We start from the raw sequence: 20,965 nt of genomic DNA, 5'->3' as shown, positions 1-20,965 counted from the left end.
AATTTCAAGATGGGTTCCCCCCCTGAATATTTCTGTTATTTGTTTTGATCACTTTAAGTAATAGTCTCACTCCCTCACATCTTTGGACTCCTTTCCTGCTTGGAACAGTCTGTGAATTTAATAAGGATATGGTCTCCTCCATCAGCTGAACTACCAGTGAAGGCACTGAACAGGACCTTGGACAGACTTGGTCGAGACCCATGTCTATGTTCTTCCAGTCTGGTGTGGACCATGAAAGGCAGCTCCCTGGGAGCATTCTGCAGCACTTCCCACATGTATCCCGGCACACTGCGTCAGCCTTCAGTCTCTCAAATAATGCCACAGGAGACATGATCCGATGTCTTTGTAAAGAGAAGTGACGTGAAATCATGTGCATCGCCCTCACCCGCAATGTCTGTTACCAGATCACAAGAGGAAATCACAGTGGTTTGAGAAAGCCTGGTGTTGACAAACCTCTCTCTCCTGTTACTTTCCAGGTGCTTGCAGAAATTTGGTCTCAGCAGTGTTTCTGGAATGAAATGAAATTCATCCTCTGAGTCCATAGGTTCCAGGATCCATCTTTTCCTCCCAATCCTTTTTTTTTTTTTTTTTTTTGGGGGGGGGATAAGCATGACTTCTTCCCTTTCTTAATCTGAAAGCATCGCCTTACCCTGCTCAGGTTCTCCAAGACAACTTCTAGCAGCTCTTTGTAAGTATCTCACAAGAGTCCCTTGAGACCCAGGCAAGCTGAAAGCATCTGCTGCTTCTGGACACTTTCAGCTTGTAGGTATCACCTGTCCATAACCTCCCCCCTGCACCAAGCAGCAGATCAGGGCACCTCCTGGTCATATTATGAGGGTCAGAGCACATAAGAAAGGATTTCTCCTTGCCCCAGATAAGCTTTGTGTTATGTTTTGGCCTTTCTGATTTAGTCCCAGCATGCTCAATACAAGGATGCTCGGGTTTTGGAGCTGACCTAGTTTCTACTTTCTATATGCCACCCCCTGATGCTGAGGTCGATGAAGAGCCTGAGATTTACTGTGCCTGTAACGATGCTCCTTTCCTTCACTTTAGAGAACTTTCCACTTGAGATGCCATTATTGTTTATTTTAAATTGAGTCAAGCAATTTTGCTTCTCCTAAAATCAAAGTCAAGCACTCAGGCACACTTGTGTTCAGCTACAAGTAGTTGTAAATCTGAATTTCAAAACTCTTCCAAAGCAGACACTTGTAAAGAACAAAAATAATGGTTAGTTGTAAAATCATTCACTAAGGGAAAAAGCAGATTCGGGGACCTAAAATAAAGAGTGAATTTGTGTGTGTTATTTCCTCTGTTGCCTGTCTCATGTAAAAAAAAAATAATAATCTTTTCAGTTATGAAATTACGGAGCTGTCCTGAATCGCAGCTTGTAGCACAAGAAGGCTGACCACCTCCTCTTTGAAGTGCCGATGCGCTGAACATTAAATCAATCTTCAGCTATTTCAGTAACAAACACATATAGGATTTACAATAGGAACAAAACAAAATGAAAAAAATCCAGCAGCAAGGGCAGCCAGTGCAGTTAGGTAATGCAGGTAGGCATGCATTGCCCAGGCTTGCGGCTGCGTCTACAATAATGAGGCTGTTGTGAATAGATGGGACAGGCAGCTGCCAGCAATGGGATACGCTGGGTTGAACTTTTCTGGAGGCTGGCAATGGACTAAATGTCCTTTCCAGGTCCATCTGCTGTGCAGTTTGGGATGCTTACAAGCTCCCAAGTGTTCTGTGTCGGTCATATCGAGGGAGGGAGGCTGAGGCAGAGGATTTGTGAGTTCACAATGGTCCTTCGGCAAGTCCCCGTCAAAGCTGAGGTCCGAGCTCAGGAAATCCTGGCTCTTGTTCCTGCAGCTGGCGAGGTGTTTTTCATAACAGCAGAGACAAGTCAAAGGAGGGCCAGGTCTGACATCTCTCATAAAGAATTTCCCCTGTGTTTGCAAGTTAAGCGAACACCACGGTGTTTTGCCAGTGGAACCCAGTTGCAGTTCAGCTCTTTCTGACTTGGGTAGCTTGGCTCAAAGATAAAGAGCATTTCTGCTTTGGGGTGGGGATCCAAGACGGCTGGCTTGTTGTGCTCGTGTGAGTCCCCAGCCGAAACCCAGGCGCTGCGGTTTCAGTAACCGCCGCGTACGTGGAAGCGCCGCATCACTTCCTACGTGCGACGGCCCAGCACTATCTGGCACACGCCGCACACAACCACCTTCCTGTGCCGGGGTTGCTGATGCTCAGCAGGGCAGCTTTGCTGCTCCTGCGATCAAAATAACTGAAAAATGGCCCAGCTCTGCTTTCCCATTCTCAAAGCACCGCAGAGAGGTGGTGGCTCCTGGGGAAAAGCCCCTTCCCCGCGAGGCACCACGGCGCCGTGCAGAGTGCGGGGTGCTGGGCAGGCTGCTTGCCTCCTCCTGTGCGATGTCTTTGGAGTGCCCTGGATGGCATGAATTGAAATTCACGTATTAAAAATAGCCGTTTTTTTGGAAAGTAAAACCTGGTTGCTTTGTGTTTGGTTGTTGATGTACATTGTTGAGAGCCTGGCAGCTTTTGGGCTAGGAAGGTGGGACTTTCAGGATGGGTTTGGTTCAAATAACACAGTCAGGAAGCAAAAAAGTCCAGAGTTTTTGCTACCTTCTGTCTGTGTGTGTTTTGCCCTTGAACATCACTGGGCAGAAAGTAGATAAAGAAATTCTCCGTACTGTCATTTTTTTTTCCCCTTTCAGTTTATCAATAATGATATCTAACCTTATTGCAATTAATTGCAATAGTGAAACTGAAAAATATTAACTGTGATGTTTGTAACTTGCACTGAAATTTGTGTCTTCCACTAGAAAGTCCGTCCATGACTGCTAGAAGAACCAATAAAGCTACAAGCTTTTACCTGCCATTAGTGAATGTTATTTACTATATTCAGGGACAGATTGTTCCTGCAGGCCAATTTGTTTGGACGACTGAGAATAAACAACATGCAGCCTTTTAAAGGCTACCTAGATGAGATGCCTGAATGGATGCTAAATGAAAATAATTTGAAGCACGAAGGAGTCATTTGAAAGTAAATAACATCTTTAAGTCTGCTCCTCTATTTTCTCTTCCAAACACTTGAGTGTTTTCCAAGAGCAAAAATAAAAGTTCAATGTACAGCATGACATGCAGAGAAAGAATCTCAGATGAGCAGAAGACTTCATGTTGTAATCACTGACGAATAGTACCCAAATAGCTGGAAGGCATCTGTGATCTTTAGGAGAGATGAGCTCTGTAATGGAATAATGTGGCCGAGTGTTGCCTTAGGTTACAATAAAGAGGGGTGTTACCTGTTTTAATCCTGCAGAAGAATTATGTTTTGAAAGGCTGATATTAAATAAACACAGGGATTTAAATGGCAGGTTTGTGCCGCTAACCCCAACATGCTTTCCAAATAAAGCATCCACAGGGGATATCCAGAAGGGTGAGAGTGGTACAGAAAGAGTTGTGTTCTCAGTGCCGTGTCCTGTGGCACACCTCCCAGGATACCGTGTTGGGGCTGATGGTAGTGGCTCTGCATTTAGCAGAAACTTTTGTTACCTCCAAAAAAACCTGGAGAGTATCAGCCAATGCATTTTGTGCCTATTTCTGTGATTTAGGTCTGCGGCAGTCTTCAAAACAAGAACCAGGACATAGAAACCGAGCTCTAAACCTGGTGTTTTCTACCTTCTTCTTGCTCCAGCCTTACCCACGTTGATCTGTATTTTGGTCTTATTTGGAATAACTCTCCAGATTTCTTTCATAATGCCCATGGGTTTATAAAGATCTGCCTTTTGACATTTGAGGTTGGACTTGACTCCACGCAGACTCCCTCCACCCCACCTCCTTTGTAACCATAGGAAGGTGGTTTCTTTAACAGACACTTCTAGTTTTTTTGCAGATACAGGAGTGAAAGGAAAAGGGGGGGGGGGGGGGGGGAAGAGATGTAGGTGGCAAATTCCAGGTCAATCTCATTCATTGCTTCTGTGGAATCAGCACCCACACATCAGAGACACAGAGACCGTTGTGGAAAGGCTGAGGTTGGAAGGGAGCTCTGGAGAGTCCGGACTTTTCCTTGCAGCAGATATAATGTCAATGCTAGATCAGTCTGCTCGAGGTTGACTCCCTCCCGAGTTTTATGATGTCTCCAAGAGCTGACATTGGAGAGTCTGAGCAAGCCCACCCCTTTGCTTCTAGTACCTCCACCATGAGGTTGGCTGCTTCTTGTTTAGGGTTCCCTACTCCCAGCAAATGCAGCTGGCGGCATTCGCTCATGCTTTGCCCAGGCACAACAGCCTGTACTCAGAACTGGTGAATCTGACTGTTTCTACCAAAGCAACCTAGAGATCTGGTGAGGGCAACCAGGTGTGGTCCAGCCCTGAAGATTCAACATGCAGAAACATATAAAAAAACCCTCCAAAAATTTATTACTAATGTGATCTGCCTCTTATCAGCCAGTCTGGACTTCAAATGCATCTCCTGTAAACCAGTTTTGCTGTGCTGGTTTCCTCGCTGGTGTCAGCAAATACTTCTGCTTTTGCTTTTCAAGAGCAAGACAGCCTCTGGTTAGATCCATATGGTGGACTGCAGGTCGACCACCTTGCCCAGACACAAGGGTGCTGCTGCTGCCCAGAACTTCTCTAACCTCATCAGCTGCCTCCTCTGCCATGGCAGATATCCCCTGCTGGGAGATGGGTCCCGGCAGTCAGTCCTTGCTGTGAATTTTGTGTTCTAGGGAAGCACCTTCACCTTCGGAAAGGCATCAAAGAGCCAGCTGAGGTGAGGTCTGGGCTGGTTGCGTGCAGGTTTCTGCATTTCCCTGCTGGATTCCTGTCTGCTTCTGTTTAAGGAAAACCTTTGTTCATCACTGAAGAATTTGCCTGTTGTTATGGTTCATTTCCTCACCTTGCTCGAGTTTGATCTGTAGATCCATCAGCCCTCTGTGTTCCCATTCCTCTGTCTCCTACTTGGAAAGACAGGTGCTGCCCGTATACAACACTTTCAAAACCATGTTGGTGCAGAAGCCCACAAAACAGAGGAAACACTGAATTTAGCTTACCACAGTTCGTGACTCACCACATCTTGTTGACATACCCCTGGAAATACCCATTTCAAATTTCCCCACTTGCTTATTATGGACGCCGGTATATTTTTATAGTAAACGTGTTCTCCACCTGCTGGTAGTGAGAATGAGCACTGAGTTCTGCATCCATCGTCTCAAAACTCTGGATTTTCTCATGCATCCTATTGGCAATGGCCATATTGCAGAAAGTGGTATGTCCAGCAGAAAACCAAGCCACAAGGGAAGTGTCACTAGTCCTCTTGGGTTGTGCTCAGCTCCCTGAGGTCATCTCTTTGGGCTGAGCTACAGGGTAGGGCTGCATCACAAGGGGAGGAGTCAGCCTAGAGCAAGCATAAGCTGACGCTCCACTGCATCCATGAGCTAGCTCTTGGTCTAGCAGGAGGTCTGACTCAGAGCAAGTCACCTGCACAAAGAGCTTTTGACTTCACTTCTCAAGCACCCCAAATCTGCATCTAGCCCATAGCTAGTTTAGCATGAACTTATCTTCACAGTAGGTGTTCTTCTGGCGCTAACAGCTATTTGGGGCTTGGGGAACATGCAGAGCACTACTCTAAACTCAGGCAACCCTGCCAAAAAGTAAAAGAAAAATAACTCTGCCCCTTACGCCCTGTTGGCTTCTTCAACCCCATCAGATTACTGGATCTAAGAACACCAAGACTGAATTGCATGAGGTGCATCCTTCCCTCCTGTTCCTTGCTATGCTGCTTATTTTTCTGTTGTGCTCTCCAGAGAACATCCTGTCATGCAGGAAAGGTGATGCAAGTGCAGCAGGTCCTCCTAGAGGGTTGTGAAACTCCCCTGAAATTCCTGCTGGATTGCCATACCAAGGTCATGAGAGTGAATGAGGAGGGGCTGTTTGCGTCAGAGACATAAGGACAGGGCTTTGGAAAAGGATAGCTTTTGTATCTTTTATGTTAGGCTTTGGCTAAATGATATAAAATAGACATCACGTATGTAGAGATAGCAACACAAAGTGGGACTCATCCCGTGTAATCTTAGAGGTGGAAATCAGAGCTTGTCACCCTGGGATCCCTTATAGTCGTCAGAGAGAAATAAGCACTTTTCTAATATAATACACTTCATCTGCCTGGTGTGAACTGTGCCCTGGAAATGTGGATTCATCGTTTATTGACTCTAAAGGGAGCGCTGAGAAGTAGCTCTTCAGCAGGATGAATCCTGCTTAGCCATCAGCTGAGCTCTAGGAACACATCTGGGAGTCTGAGTCATTTTGACAGGGTGAGCTAGGAGAGGGTTGTTGCAATTGTCTGCCTTAGTCTGGCTTCAAGGGCCAGTTTCTTGTGAATACAGCTTCATCAGGAAATGTTCCAGGATTCGAGTCCTAACTACTTTCTTCACCCACACATCACGATGCAGCAGCGGGCCTCTGTGTCTGAGTGCTGTCTCTTTGTTCCCACTGGTCCTCAGCTTATATGGCAGATGCAAATTTTAAGTAGCAGGTAGTAGAGAGCAGATTTCATTGATTTTAGATTTAATCAAGTCTTTAACATCTACATCCTTGAAAGGCACTTGGAAAACTTTTAAAGTCTCAGGCACTCAAAATGCAAAGGGTTTCACGCTGACCTCCTACCATATGCACTCAAGGTTGGCTCATGCTCCTCGTCCACTGTAAGAAAAAACATCACCCCGTGGCTGGGAAGAGCAGGCCATTTCCTCATGCTCTCTTAAAGACAGATCCTAACTGAAGCTTAGTCACTTTGTTGAATGAACTCCTAAGATCAACCTAAGTGGCATTTTAGCACTTAATATCCAGTGGTTTTATCACCTTCCTAAAAGCTAGGTGTTATGTCTGAATCCTTTTATCACAGATATGTTCAGGAATCGATGAGTGTGACCACTAAGCAAGATTTATGAATGAAGGATCTGTTTACTTAGAAGTCTGGATTTTTCAATAATGGCAGAAAAGTCACAAAAATACAAAATGACAAAACACATAGTTAAGAATATACATAACAGGAGTAAGTTTTCCACTAGCAGCTTCAGCATCTCCGAGGGCTTTCTCTTAAATCACAGCTTCTGTCTCTTAACAGAAGATGATGCCTGTGTATCAGCAGGATCTGCCACCCTCCTACGATGCAGCATTATCATGTCTCATGAGCACTGGATGACTGAAGCTGACATCTTCAGAGGTGGCTGGCTCTTCCTGCCCTGCCACATCCCTGGGCTCAGGGGATGCCAAGTCTGGCAGAGAAGTCCCAAGTCACAACCCCTGAGCAAAGGGGATGCTCTGCCTAATGAGCAGTGAGGCTTTTCCTCTGGAGTTTGGTCTGACATAGTTCTGCTCACAATCAACAACCTGATTTCCATGTAGAGTGATCCAGCAGCCTAACTGGAAATCTTCATGTTGACGTAACTGCTAATTACCCTTGGCATAATTAACGTGCAGTAACGCAGCCTGTGTTCATTGCAGAGAGGGCCAACCTGTGGCTCCCGAGTGGCTGAAGCACTGTTCTCTCACCGTGGGGTGATTTTGCACGGCTAGCAGAAGAGCTGGGTTGGTGCAGAGACCGTTGGATATCATCAGTCTCTCCTTGCGGGGGCAGATGAGCTGATGGGGTCTCATCTGTTTGGTGTCTATCCTCCAAATTGGTGTCTATCCTCCAAAGGAGCCTGAACCAGGAATCTGGAAAAGTGCCCTCCTCTTGGCTGTCTGAGGTATGTGGTGTGGGGTTTTGTGGCTTTGGGCTGTAGAAAGGGTTTAACGTACAGCTCTCAGGACCAGGGAATCTGGCTATCTCCTGACTTGTTTGAATTTTCCAGATAATACCTGAGTGTGTTGGGGCAGGGCAGGGCAGCAGGGGGGGGAGATGGGAGGTGCATCTACCATAGGGTCATAGAAATGCTGGTTGGCAACAGCAGCTGGAGGACTCCAACTCACCCCCTGCCTGAAGTGGAAGCCCTGTCAGCTCTAAACTGGCTTAGCCATGGTTCCATCCAGCTCAGCCATGAGTCACCTCCACAACTCACCATTTGTCATTTCCCAACAACCTGTCGCCGCAATGTGCTACCCGCCTAGAGGCATTTTGCGTCCTGCTGTCCAACCTGCACTTCCCAAGCCACAGTCTGTGGCTGGTGCCCTTTGTCATCGTGCCTGGCTCTACCACGAAGAGCCTGGCATCCTTGTCATTAGCAGCTGTTAGGTTGTCCTTCAGCCTCCCCTTTGCCAGGCTCAGCCAGCCTCAATCCCTCAACCTCTTTTCCAAAGATGTGTGCTCCATGCCTCAGGCCGCCTTGGTAGCAGACCTCAGGGCAGCTTCAAGCCAGGTCTCAGCAGGATTTAGGATTCCCACATACATGGTGAAATCCTGGCCCCAATACACAAATGTCTTCCAAGTAGAGAAATCAAAGGAGTCTTAATGAACAGGTTGTATTATTAATTAAAGATATTTCATCCTTTTAAAAATATGTGAAACCACAGCATGGACTAGTTTCTGTATAGAACAGCGTGTTTCTGAAATCAAAGCACAGCTGAGAGTGTTGCCATAGCTTATGAAGAAGTGTGCTGTCATCGCTGCACGGTGGAAGGAAGGAAATCCCACAGGATCAGGCTCCAGATAAAGCTTTAATGTCTCGGGACTTCCATTTTACCTGAGGAACAGCTGCAGCCTGTGAGATACTTTCCAGTCCAGCCTCCTGCCCGTGGATTTCCCTTGCTGTCACCGAGCCCAGCAGCCCGCCAGAGCAGGGTGCTGGTGGTGGCGAGTGACCCGCTGCCCATAAAGGTGAGCAAAGCTCGGAGGAGGGGGGCTGGGACATACCCCAGGCCTGCAGGGAAAGTGCATCTGCTCACAGAATCGCCCTGAGAGGCTGTGCTGAAGGCTGGGGCTGACTGCTTTGGGTACAGCCACAAAGCTGCCATGCTGCTAAGTTGAATGAGGGAGCTCTTCAAGGGAGAAGCAAACTGGAGGGATGGAAGAAAGGGGTCTGACAAGCCCTAGAAAATGCAAAAAGACAGATCCCAGATCTGCCTAGATCTGCCCTTCGGTGCTAATCTTTTGTGACCTAGGCCACGTGCGGGGGCATTGCTAGGAGGATCTAGTCAGGAGTGATCCATGCTTACAGACCTGAATGCGCTTGGTCCCTGCTTTTCCTCCCACAAGCATACACGGCCTCCATCCCTGACCACCCAGCCCTGGCCTCACTGGCAGGATTCCCCCATCGATTCAACGCTTGCCTTTTTTAGTGCAGCACCATAAAATCAGCCTGAAGCCAGCAGCCCTCCTCGCCCTGAGCCATGGGGTTGAGTTTCTTGCAATCTGAGCAAACAATTATTTTTTTTTTCCTTGAGGAAACCAATCTGTCTGACATAACCTAGAGTGCATCTGCAACCATTCTAGTCCACAAAAGGTGTTAAAATGCAGTAAGTCTTTGCTGATTTTCATACCACAGCACAAGCACTGAGCTTCTTCCTGGGTATGTGGGAAAGAGCTGCTTCAAGACCCAGAGACGTGACCCCAGTGATAGTGTGACTGGGCTTGCAATGCTTTACTGGATATACCCCAAAACCAGAGTCACCAAGAGAGGGGGTGGATTTAATGCACAAAGCTTTTAAGTATCTACAAGTCAGACATCTGTAACCAAGCTATCAGCTTTCACTGCCTTTATACTCAGCAGAAATAAACGCTTTAATTTGAACCATTTTACATTTGCTTAATTGAGGCTTACACTAACTCATCTCTGGAGACACCTTTTTCTCTCCATTGACTATAAAGTGCAGGTTTGGAAATCTCTTTTTCAACTGCCTGAGTTAGGATGAATGAATATAGAGGTTTTGGGGATGGGCATGTCTTACAACCTTATGTAAGATTATTTTAAGACTTGCATGTGTCATAGGTACAAACACAGTGCTCTTCTTTTCCTTCTACATCAGTGTTACCGCACTGCTTTTGCTGTCCACATTTTACCTCTGCTCCCAAGCAATTCTCCTGCTTTTTCCTTGCCATTGTCTCTTCATCCATCAACACCCAGCCCACAGAAGCACTGGTGTGCATCTGTGACGAGGGATTTCAGTTATTGCCTAATCCTCCCCAGCGGACTCTGTGCTGCTGCACGAGAATCAGAAACTGAAAATAACAAATTTTTGGTCTCCAAAGCTGAATGAAACTGAAAGAGTGAAAGTAACCACAGGCAACCAGACAGCTCTCAGCTGGTTAGTGTTTGCAGCAGGGTGGTGCTTCATCGGTGACAAGGGGGAGACCCCACTGTCACTGAAGTGTTACTTGCTCTGCATGCACAGGGACCGTGGCACTCAGTCTGGTGGCGTTAATGTAACTGAAGTTACCCAAAGCACATGCCAGCTCTTTCAGCTGAACGTACTCTATTAAAACCACTGTTGATCCTTACGGGGAAAGGATGGATTGAACACATTTGTCTCCAAAATGCAAGGATTGCTATAAGCCAGCATTTGGCATGTTGCATGGAAGAACAGCTCAAGGTAAATAGTTTAAAATGGATAATACACACCTGGTCTCCTTGGAGGGATTAGACAACCTAGTAAGTCTTTTATATCTTTCTGTTTTCCCTGCTTTTTCTCCATCAATTTGATAATTTTCACATGCCCCTGGATGAGGGTTGTGGTGTTTGCATGGGAGAGGGGCCACGTTCCTTAATGGAGAGCTGTGTGGCAGAGCTGCTTTGAGACCACGTCTGGGACCCTGGGGAGGGACAGAAGCAGCAGCTGCTGCCTTTGCCAGGCACCTCAAATCTTTGGTCTGATCTAGGTCAGGTTTCGAACCATGACTTGAAGCCTACACTCATCTGAACACCTGGCAAAGGTGAACATAGTTGGCATAGCAGTAGGGTGAGACAGGCATGTCTCAGCATCCTGGTTGCTACAAAAGAGTCCGCTGGCCTTGAGGTGTCTGCATTCCCTCTCTGTCCTCGCTCCCATCAGCAGAGTAACTCCCAGCACCAGAGGTGACTCACAGGTCAGTGAGGATGGCATGTCCAGCATCTGGACATGTTCAAGTCCTGCCTGTGGCCATGGGATGCCAGGATCTTTGCTGCCCTCTAAGGAGAACGGTCCAGAACAGCATACATCATCTCATTTCACATGCCCAAGCAACATTTCTCTTCCTTACATTTTGTTTTCTCATGCCCATTTGGCTTCTGCTGCTGTGATTTACCCCTTCCTCAAGACCTGCAGTGCTCAATCTACTTAGCATTTCTGTGGCTATTTGCTTGCTTCTTCCATGGGGACCAAAGTCTCAAGAGAAGGCTTTGGTGGCACCTCTTTTTCTACAGTAGTAGTGCTTTTCTCACTGCTTCTGGTTCAAAATCCTGGCTTTCCTACACTGCAGTCACAAGAGGTATTTTCATTTCCCTGCATTTCAACAGCTATCTCATAGCTTGCCCTGCTTTGAGCAGGAGGTTGGACTGCTTTTTTTAGCATCTGATAGAAAGAAAACTGAGGTAATTCTTAGGAGAACATTGTCATGGAGAAGCCACATCTGGAATTCGATAGATTTTCCCTAGAAAAGTGATGTAAGTCCTGTTTCTTTTCAACCATGACATGGAAAAGTTATTGGAAATACTTCATCTATGAATGTCCAGGCTTCCAACTAGGAGAAGACTGGAGGGTCCAATAGGATTTTTCCATCTCTGAACTTTACAGGTTGAAGAAATGGAGGTTTGTCTTACAGGACAGACCACATGGGAGCTGGCCTGCAGGAGAGTTCATTCAACATCACTCACATCACTTCTCCACCCAGAAAGTGCACAGCTCTAGACAACATATGGGCACTGTCTACACTGACATGAAAGGCAGAACCATGCCAGTTAGTAAGCATCAGAGCACAATTTTTATAAAAATCAGTGAAATGCAAAAGCATGACCTCATAGACCTCAGGAGTAGGACGAGAGGTTCATGACTGCTTCGGATTATTTCCCATTATAACAACCAACTCATTGCCACAGTATCCCTGGACTGTTACCTGTATTTTAGACACAATACATTTTTGGGATAAACTCAGGAAAGTTTGCCAAGGTTAATTAAAATTGTGGACAAGTGGAAGAGTTCGGTTCCGTTCCCACTGCTCATTCATTCACAACTAAACTGGACTCATTTTCCTCCACTTCCAAAAGAAATGCCCACATAAGGGTTTAGAACAGTTTCACTTGTCCACCACAAGAGTTAACCCAGGTGAGCTTTTGTTGACACCAATTACATGGAAGAACTTTTTGTTTTCCAAGAATGGCCTGCTGCAAATTGCTCTGCTTGGGATTTTACCATCAGGCCTTTTGAAACCTTGAACTGTGTTTCCATTGCATCCTTGATAGCACAGCTGGGTACTGGTTGTGTTAGCTAAGCTGGTATCTGCTTGGGCTGCTTGCTGTTTCACTGTGGCTATTTTAAGCACTTTTTGAAAAAGGAAGAAACTTGGTGTTGACTGCCTGTCCTCTTCCTTTCTCTGTGCACCCCTCCAACCATGACCTTATGCTTTACCGTGTTAAAAACAGAAGGCCAGCAAGGACATCAAGCTCAGCACGTTGCTATTCTTCAGAAATGTCCGTCAAATTATGCTTTAAACTAGAGTCACAGAATCCCATTGCTCCCATTGCTCCAACTCCTCAAGACATGCTTTCAACGAACAAGCCCTTGCACTAACAAAAAGTAGCAGGATCAGACACAGAGGGCAAAGGCAGAGCTCAGGGGGTAAAATCCAGTGCAAGGAACTGCTGCCCACCGATGCTTTTACTGGGCTACAGGAGGGAGCGTCTGCTGAACCCTTGGGGTTCAGAGAGATACAGAGTAAGGCATGCACCATGTGGCCTGGGACTAGGGGCCTGTATAGAAATGAAAAATCCAAGATAAAATAGTCGTGCTCCCTGCAGCTTTTAATCAAAATGTGCACAGAATATTGCCAGACCCCTTTAACTCTGCTCCAACATGCAGCTCAGGACAAGGGACCCTTCTTAGAGTCCCTGACTTTTGTCAGGCCTTTTTCTGATGATTCTTGGTCATAATCATTAACAGTCTTTAGTCCCATTTCCACCCCACTAATAATGTAGAAGACCAGCATCTTTCCTCCAGCTTTCCTTAAAGAGACCATAGGAACCAACACTGTTCGTTACCTCTGCCCACTGAGGTCAAGAGAGCACAGCCTACCAAACCTTATTCTCTGTGTCCAGCCCCTCAAATCCCTTTTATTCATTCCTAAGGAAAGAAAACAGTCTCCACCGAACCTCCTTTCTGGACAGATTGAGATCCTATTTGAACACCAGCTCAGCCATGGCTGTCCAGCAGCAAGCAGAGACCAAGGTGTGCCTCCAGGGTCTGCAGGATGGCATTAATAAGTGCTATTGCAAAGCCTTCACCGTCTTTGAAGGGAAAATATATAGCCTGACCACATTAATTACATTCTGAGAGGCTGTAGAAGAGCAGACTGTGAACATCTGTGTGTGCTCAGAGGCAGGCTGGTCAGGCGAGTGCCACCAGAGAGGGTCTGCAGGGAACAGGACCTGACGCAGGAGCTGCAGCAGCAGTGGTGCCCCGCGAGGAATGAGGAAATGGAAAGGGAAATCACCAGACACAGTTATCTGCTGCTGACACGTGATGCTGCAAGTCATCAAACTTGGGAGAGATCCTGAGGAAACAGCAAACAGAAACTGTCAACCCATTTCTGGGCAGGCATGAACAAATCTCCCCTGAATAACAGTAGAAATCCTCTCTTTTCCCCGAGTTTCCCTTTTTATGACCAGGTATATATTGCAGTGGGACTCTTGAGGGATCAGACTATTTCTCCAGGGAGAAGAGTGAAGCAACAGCTCAGCTGCCTGTTCTGAGACTGCTTCAAGGTAAGCTCTCGCTCCTTTCTCATCATTGCCTGCAATATTCCAAGTGTTTCCTTAGCTTCAGTTTAAATAAGTGAGACAAAGTGTGGGCTGCAGTTGCTGAGCTCTAATATCCACCCTCCAAGGAGAAAGTGAGAGTTTATGCATGCACCGTATTTTGCAGCTCTTTAACATTTGATGTTAAGGAAGGCAAGGACAGAAGGAATGGTTTGGGAAACTCAAGCACAGAAAAGGAAAGATCTGGAGAATATGAGAGAGACACTTAGAGGCAGCACAGAAAAGGAAAGATCTGGAGAATATGAGAGAGACACTTAGAGGCAGAAGAGATTGGAAGAAGCCTGGAAATTGTCACCACATGAGCTAATCCCTGGTCTTTGAAAAAATAATAAAATCAGGTGGGCTCCAGGAAAGAAAAAAAAATCACTTTTGGTGATGCTTGGATTAAAACCTCAAAGAAGGAATGCTATTCCCAAAGGAAATAAACTACCCCACTATGAACTGGCACTCCCAGAAGCTGATCCCCCAGATATCATTAGATCTGAAGCCCTCGGCAGCTCTGGCAATGTGTCATCCATCTGGAAGTGTCACCCAAACCTGGTGGGATGATCTGAAATAGTGGCAGTGTTCCTGCTGCTCACCTGCTGCCCCAGCCAAATGTTTAACCTGGCAAAGGATGCTTTGAGGAAACTATCAGCATGGGAAGCCTTGAGAACAGATGCACAAGGAGATGCCTGATGCTGAACTGAGATGTCTGATTGTAGGAAAACAGATTCATCCCTGCTTTTTTTAATTATTCATCTTGGTGATTGCAATTTGTCCTGCTTGTCTTGGACATCTCTTTGAGGAAGAATTATTGCCTAGGCTCTGGCAAGGTCTCGGTTAGCTAAGAGCAAACACCAGGCACTGGGTTGCATCTGAATGCCCCTGCCTACAGCACAGGAACCTGACAAAGGTTGCACAAGATGCACTGAAGATGCTGGAGGCAGAGTGCCCTCCTGATCCGAGGGTGGCTGGTGCCGCCAGGCACTCCTTTACACCTGCTCTGGCACCATCACTTACCTTAGAAATACTGCCTGTCGACTACAGCACGCACCAAGCAGATGAGGGGGCTGTAGCCTCTTTCATGTGCAACGCTGGGAAAAGGTAGGTTCAAGGTCTTGTTTTGGCCCACTGACAGAGTTTGGCTCGCAGCTGTAGGGGAGACTTGATTCAAGGTTATCAGAAATGCCATAAAACCCCTTGCATAATTAAGTTCCACTTGCCAAGTCACCTGGAAAATTCACATCAAACTGTTGAATAAGAAGTGGATGGAGCTTATCGAGTACCATAATTCCACCCATGACCTTGCAAAAGACCTCTGGAAAAACACAGGTCCTGGCTCCAGCCCTGGACAAATTTACACTAAACCCTGTTAAAGAATCTATATAAACCACCCTGAGGCCACAGCTGGTTTCAGAATGTACCAGAGACATTTGAAAGTCCTCTACCACTTTGGGGCGAGCAGAGTCCTGTGAGTAAAATATTTATGTGCCGCTCTTTCACACGGTAGGTTGGTTTCTATATATCTGATACCGTTAGATGTATTTTAAGCTGGTTGAGGGGGTGGTGCAAAAGAAAGACTTTTCAGTAACTTTTCTGCCTGGGATGGGGCAGATAGAGTCATGCTCTGCAGAACATTGTGATAAGTCATTTCTTGCGGTTCACTTGTCTCATTTTTCAGCTTACTGGTCACCACGTTTCTGATCCAGCACTAGTAAAGAGATAAAGGACCAGATGACTTAGGTCAGAGCGAGGGTTTATCTAGCTCAATATCTTGAATCCAATGGAAATTAATAGATGAAGGTCAGGGAAAAGACTAAGAAAAGAGCAAATGGGCAAGGTGAGTTTTCAAGCCTCCAGTGGTCCTCAGCTCAGGCACCTCCCCAGCCAAAGTGGGGTTTAAGTTTCAGAGGCCATGGCAGCTTTCTCTCCCATGAATTCTTTTGGTTGCTTCTCATGCCTGCTTTATTTTAAATGCTGATTATTTAAAAACCATTCCATCAAATGTATATCAATGAGATCAGAAATATCACTGCTATCCCAAGGCCTGCGGTGCACCTGAAAGAAGATGATGCTCTCTGCATTGCTGCCAGCATCACAGGGAATTTTTCAGCAATTCTCTGAAAAATTCTCTGAAAAATTCTCTGAAAAAAAAATCTTGCTGACTACTGAAAATCATGTCAACACCTGGGAAAGACAAAATAGCACCTGTTTCTGTTCCAGAAATAGAAAATCCTGCACTGGTGCCTTTTACTTTACAGGAAAAATGATCAGCAAAGCTAAAGATATGCATGGGCAGGAACCCTGCGCAACCGTGGGAAGAGCTGCCCCTCAGTATCTGCATTGCTGCAGCAGCAGCCAGGGTGTTGATAAGATAGAGGCGTCATCCCTCTTGCTTGCTGCTGCCATCTGCTTGGCCCCCTTCTCTTTCTGTATCCATGTGTCCGCAAGTTCATTGCCTGGGGCTGGACACCCTGAAAATGCAAGCTGAGCAGCAGGACACACATTTCCCACCGTCAGCTGAGAGCCAGGACCCCAAGCTGGACCACTTTGGGTTAAACATCTGACCCAACTTTAGGGGAGACTAACCCTGCAGTGAGCACAGAGGAGTTACCGAAGAGCTGCAGGTTGGTGCAAACTTGCATGGGGCCAGAGACGTGTGGGATGCACAGCGTTACTGTTATTCCCCTTCCAAATCCCCAGTGAGACTAAAGCCCAGCTCAGTGCTGTGGGTGGCTGAGCAGAGCACGTGCCCAGCTGCAGGTCCTCTGCTGTGGGAAGGTCTTCAGAGCAGAAAGGAGCGAGATGGTGTTCTGAAATGAGGGACTTCCAGCCCCTGGGTTGCTTCAGGCTTTGTTCTCCAGTGCCAGTGCAAAAGCTGAGCTCTTGGCCAAAACGAGTACATTGGAAGATATGGCCTTGTCCCCACACCATGCCTCAGTTCCAAGAAAACTTTGCTGTGTGAGCTGATTAGACGTGGGATGGATTTGAATCCCTCCTCAGACGGGCTGATTGCTCCCACTGCTGCCTCGTCTAGGCACCTAAAACCTATTTTAGATTTCACCTTCATTCCACTGTTGATTTTTCCATACCCAGGAGGACAGCAGTTGTCCCCTCCTTGGTCTCTCATAGTCCCCTCCTCTGCCAGCTGTGTCCCACAAGCACAAAAATGACTCCAGGCCATGATGAGCTTTCTCCAAGTTGAGTGTACCTCTGCATTTGCCCTCCAGGTGAGCCAGAGCCTTCACTTGAAACCCTCCCCACGATGCTGTTGCTGCTGCTGCTGCAGGTCTTGGCGAGCTGCCTCTGGCTGGGATGCAGTGAGGTGGTGACATCCTTTGAAAGTTCATGCCCTCAGTTTTTCTTCCGGGCAACTCCCCCAAATGAAGCCCTGGAGCCGGAGAGCCCAGCCTGGATCTGCCAGCTTTACAAGAACCAGTATTACTATGCCACCCTGTACGACAGGAACAGGCGTATTCCCGTATACTCTGCTTACCTCTACCAGCCTGGACCGGGCAAGAGACCTAAAACGTGGCTGGTTGAGCCCCAGGTGAGTGTCCTCTCCTACTGGCATGTCATCCTCCAGTCATTAAAAGATTAGCTACAGCATTTAACCAAACACTTCTTCCGCAACCCCCCCCCACGCAAATGGACCCACGGGACGGGATTCATCTCATCTCACATCAAACACCTTCACCACATTTCCTCTGCTGTGTCTGAGACATCAGCGGGAGGTTGATGCGAGTCATATCCTAAAAATTCCTGGTTTTCCACGTTGGCCTAATAGGAATATTAAGTCAAATTACATTACATTACAAAGTCAGATGACGCCCCCCTCCCTGTACCATCCTGTGGTGGGGGACAAAATGATGAAGAAAAAACATCTAACAGCAGCTAATTTTGAGGCACCGACAGTGCTGGGCTCTGATCTCCACTTCGTCTGAGCTATTTTGCATCCCTGACGTAGCTTATTTGCTCCCAGTTGTCAATCTAGCTTTGTAAGTAGCATGAGAGAAGTGCAGAGAAACTCAGAACTGGGTGAGACGACCCAGTGAAAACGTCTCGACACAGGCACTCAGCAACAAGAGGGTTAGGTTAGTGCTGGGTGAATTTATTGGTATTTCAGGCAGTGAAAAGCGAGTGGGATCAGGATCAGTCAAGCCAGAAGTGCGCAATCTCCATCCACCGGCAGTTGCCTCTTACTGCCATTGCCTCAGGCTTGGTTCAGAAGGATCCACCAGGCGCACAGCTCTCTGCAAATTGCATAGCCCTCCCAAACGTCCTTCTGACAAGCTTCAGACCTTCAGTAAAAAAGGCCAAGCAAATTATGGAAGAGAAGAAGAGGAAATTGAGGTCATTGCTAAGTATATGGTAGCAATAGGGAATTTAGGTGAAAATCAGCCACAGAAGAAAGCCACATACCTTGTTGCAGAGGAAGGCTGAAAATGTTTCCCTAAATATGAAAAGCAAGGTGTTATAGTTAAGAAAAAAATCATTTGCACTTGTTACTCATAGGAACTCCAGCAACTAATATGGTATTAGCACCACTGCAGCATCCTCATTTAAGGGGGATAAAAATGTCTCTCTCTTTTGCTCCTGGACCACAGACCCAGGTCACCTGCAAAACCTGTGATCTTGTTAACTTTCTTCAGAGGTCTTTTTGTGGTATTTAGGTTCCCCGGGTCTCTTTGGGGATTATAAACTTCTTTAAGAGGCTGATCAATTCTAACTAATTTTCAGTGATGCTGCGGAAGGAACACATCTGTGTTCCCTGGCACAGACATCAGCTCTGAGGCACATTATTAGCAGTGCAGTAGCAGATCCCACTTGCACTGAGGTATTTTTGCTTACTGAACAAAAAAGCTTCATCATCACAATGAACTATAGCTTTTCCAGAGAAACCTCACCTCTAGGACTGGTTTCCAACACATCTCCCTGTGTATGGGGTCAGAGGAGGCAAACACTGGTGCTTCAGGAGTGTGGTACTCCTGCAGCAACCACACATACTTCTTCCTACATGAAGGGCAAAGAAGGAGAAGAGGAGAAGGGACTGAGTCCTTCTCATCTCCTGGGAGTCCTGTGGGCTCCACAGCTCTTCTGCTCAACCTCTTCCCATCCTGTCCACCTTCAAGGACTCCCTAAGACACCCAGCCTTCAAAGAGGATAGCTGTGTGCTTTGTTTTCCCTAAGCCTGTAAAACATCAGGGTGTTGACAGACCGGGTTTAAAAAGGCATGAAAACCTTTCACAGAGACTGAGAGAGTGCTTGTGGAAATGGGGCTGAACGGAGCAAAGGCCAGGGCTGATGAGAGCATGATTAGATGCAGGTGATGAGGGTTGGATGTGATGAATGGGGGTGGGAGGAACTGGGGAAGGCCCTGGGCAGATGTGAAATGTGGAGACAGGGGAAAAGGGAACCTGTTTTGGAGGGCAGATGTCTCACCAAAGTCACCTTTCAAACCTGGGAGTGGAAAATGCTCATTGTCTCATGCATCCACCCACACTCCCAGTGCAGGCTGCAGGATGGATCTCAAAGGTCACGAGTCAAATAGAGAGCTGACAAAGTGTGAATTATTTTTTTTTATTTTAATATCTTGTGTTAGTTGAGGATTTTCATATATCGAGATGACAATAATAGTTGCTTGGAACTCAGAGACTTTTGCTCCAGGGAAACCTGCTCCCTTATTCCCATCCCTAATACTAACACTTCTTCCTCTTCTTTACCTGTCAAGCTGATGGGTCCAACTCATCCCAAAACTATGGAAAGAGAGTGGACCATCTTAAATTATTTCAGCGTCACCTTAGAGCAACTCAGCAAGAGTCAAGCTATCCTCCAAGACTACAAGAACCTGACAGGTTTGAACCGTGGCCATTTGAACCCCAGTGGCCATCACTCCGACTCCGGCAGCAGGACGGCTACCTTCACCCTCACCAACATAGTGCCCCAGAATGAGAAACTCAACGGTGGTGCTTGGAAGAACTATGAGCAGCAAATGATGATCAGAAGGACCCAGGGCTGTAACACCACCTATGTCATCGTGGGTGCCGTGCCTGGGAACAACTATATCGCCAAGGGGAGGGTGAATAAACCCAGCCACATCTGGTCGAGTGCCTGCTGCGAGGTGGACACCAACCACAGAAAGGCTTGGGCGGTCATTGCCGAGAATGACAAGAATGAGGTCCAGCTCCTCACGCTGGGGGAGCTGGAGGACAGGTTGACCCAGCTCTATGGGAGGGACCAGGTTTCTCTGTTTGACAGTGACTGTCCCCGGGAATAAGCCCTGCTTCACATCCCGGGTGTAAAAGGCTCGGGAGCTTTTGACACGTCCTGTGCAGCATCCTGTGGATAATGGCTAGCTGAAAAGGGTCACATAGACATAGTCCAGCTGGCTGGACAAAAATGCACATCGCTCTCAGCTTATCTGAAGTAAAGCAAAAGTTACACAATAACAGGAAGATCGCGGTGGGAAAGAATGTTACAGGTGGGAACAGATAACTACAGAAGAGAAACTAGGGGCGGGCTTGGTATTTAGGCAACTAACCAATAATGAGCTTAACTTTTGTAATATGTATGAGCTAATTATAACAAGGCATAAAAGGTGACTGTAAGGCACAATAAACAAAGTCTGCTGGTCACTCATATTGAGCGACTGTGTCTTCCCTCCGTCGCGACAGCATCCGTCCTGCTTCCTTCTCTAGTAGTTTTCCAGGTGTCTCTCAGAGCACCTTCCCCTCTGATTAAAGGAAGAAAGAGGCCAGCAGAACCTCCAGTTGGTTTGCTTTGCTGCCCACCCTTGGAGGGAGCTCTTAGTCAGGAGTTCTTGCCTTGGCCACTCTGGAGGGACAGGGTGGATAACAGCCCATGGGCAAGGAAATCAGAGCTTCTCACTGACGCTACAAAGGCTTTGCTTTTTTTCCTCTCTTTTTTCCCTTTTTTCCATGCTCATATACAGATCATATTCCTTTCTCTCCTCATTAGATATCACTGATGGCGTGTTGCTGGCTTGCCCCTCACTTTCTGATAGTT

At 46.9% G+C, this 20,965-nt stretch overlaps 1 protein-coding gene across 2 annotated transcripts; it reads left to right on the top strand.

Annotated features, from left to right (window-relative positions):
- Positions 1-7,657: 7,657 nt before the first annotated feature.
- LOC119149314 (endonuclease domain-containing 1 protein-like) lies at positions 7,658-20,371 on the top strand. 2 transcript variants are annotated; one of them, XM_037390430.1, is made up of 3 exons: positions 7,658-7,762; positions 17,170-17,489; positions 19,671-20,371. In XM_037390430.1, the coding sequence occupies exons 2-3, from the start codon at positions 17,205-17,207 to the stop codon at positions 20,214-20,216; spliced, it is 831 nt and encodes a 276-aa protein (XP_037246327.1). In that variant the 5' UTR covers positions 7,658-7,762; positions 17,170-17,204; the 3' UTR covers positions 20,217-20,371. The 2 variants fall into 2 exon arrangements, with proteins under 2 accessions (XP_037246327.1, XP_037246326.1); XM_037390429.1 differs by lacking the exon at positions 7,658-7,762 and adding an exon at positions 13,466-13,903.
- Positions 20,372-20,965: the final 594 nt, after the last annotated feature.

The sequence above is a fragment of the Falco rusticolus genome, chromosome 5 (assembly GCF_015220075.1).
Source record: "Falco rusticolus isolate bFalRus1 chromosome 5, bFalRus1.pri, whole genome shotgun sequence".
NCBI lineage: Eukaryota > Metazoa > Chordata > Aves > Falconiformes > Falconidae > Falco > Falco rusticolus.
This window is presented reverse-complemented; position numbering and strand designations above follow the sequence as displayed.

What these genes read in the sequence shown, in the direction of transcription:
- LOC119149314 (XM_037390430.1), top strand. Translation starts at nt 17,205, where the DNA reads ATGCTGTTGCTGCTGCTGCTGCAGGTCTTGGCGAGCTGCCTCTGGCTG. An exon ending in CGTGGCTGGTTGAGCCCCAG is followed by an intron (nt 17,490 to 19,670) that starts GTGAGTGTCCTC and finishes TTACCTGTCAAG; the next exon opens with CTGATGGGTCCAACTCATCC.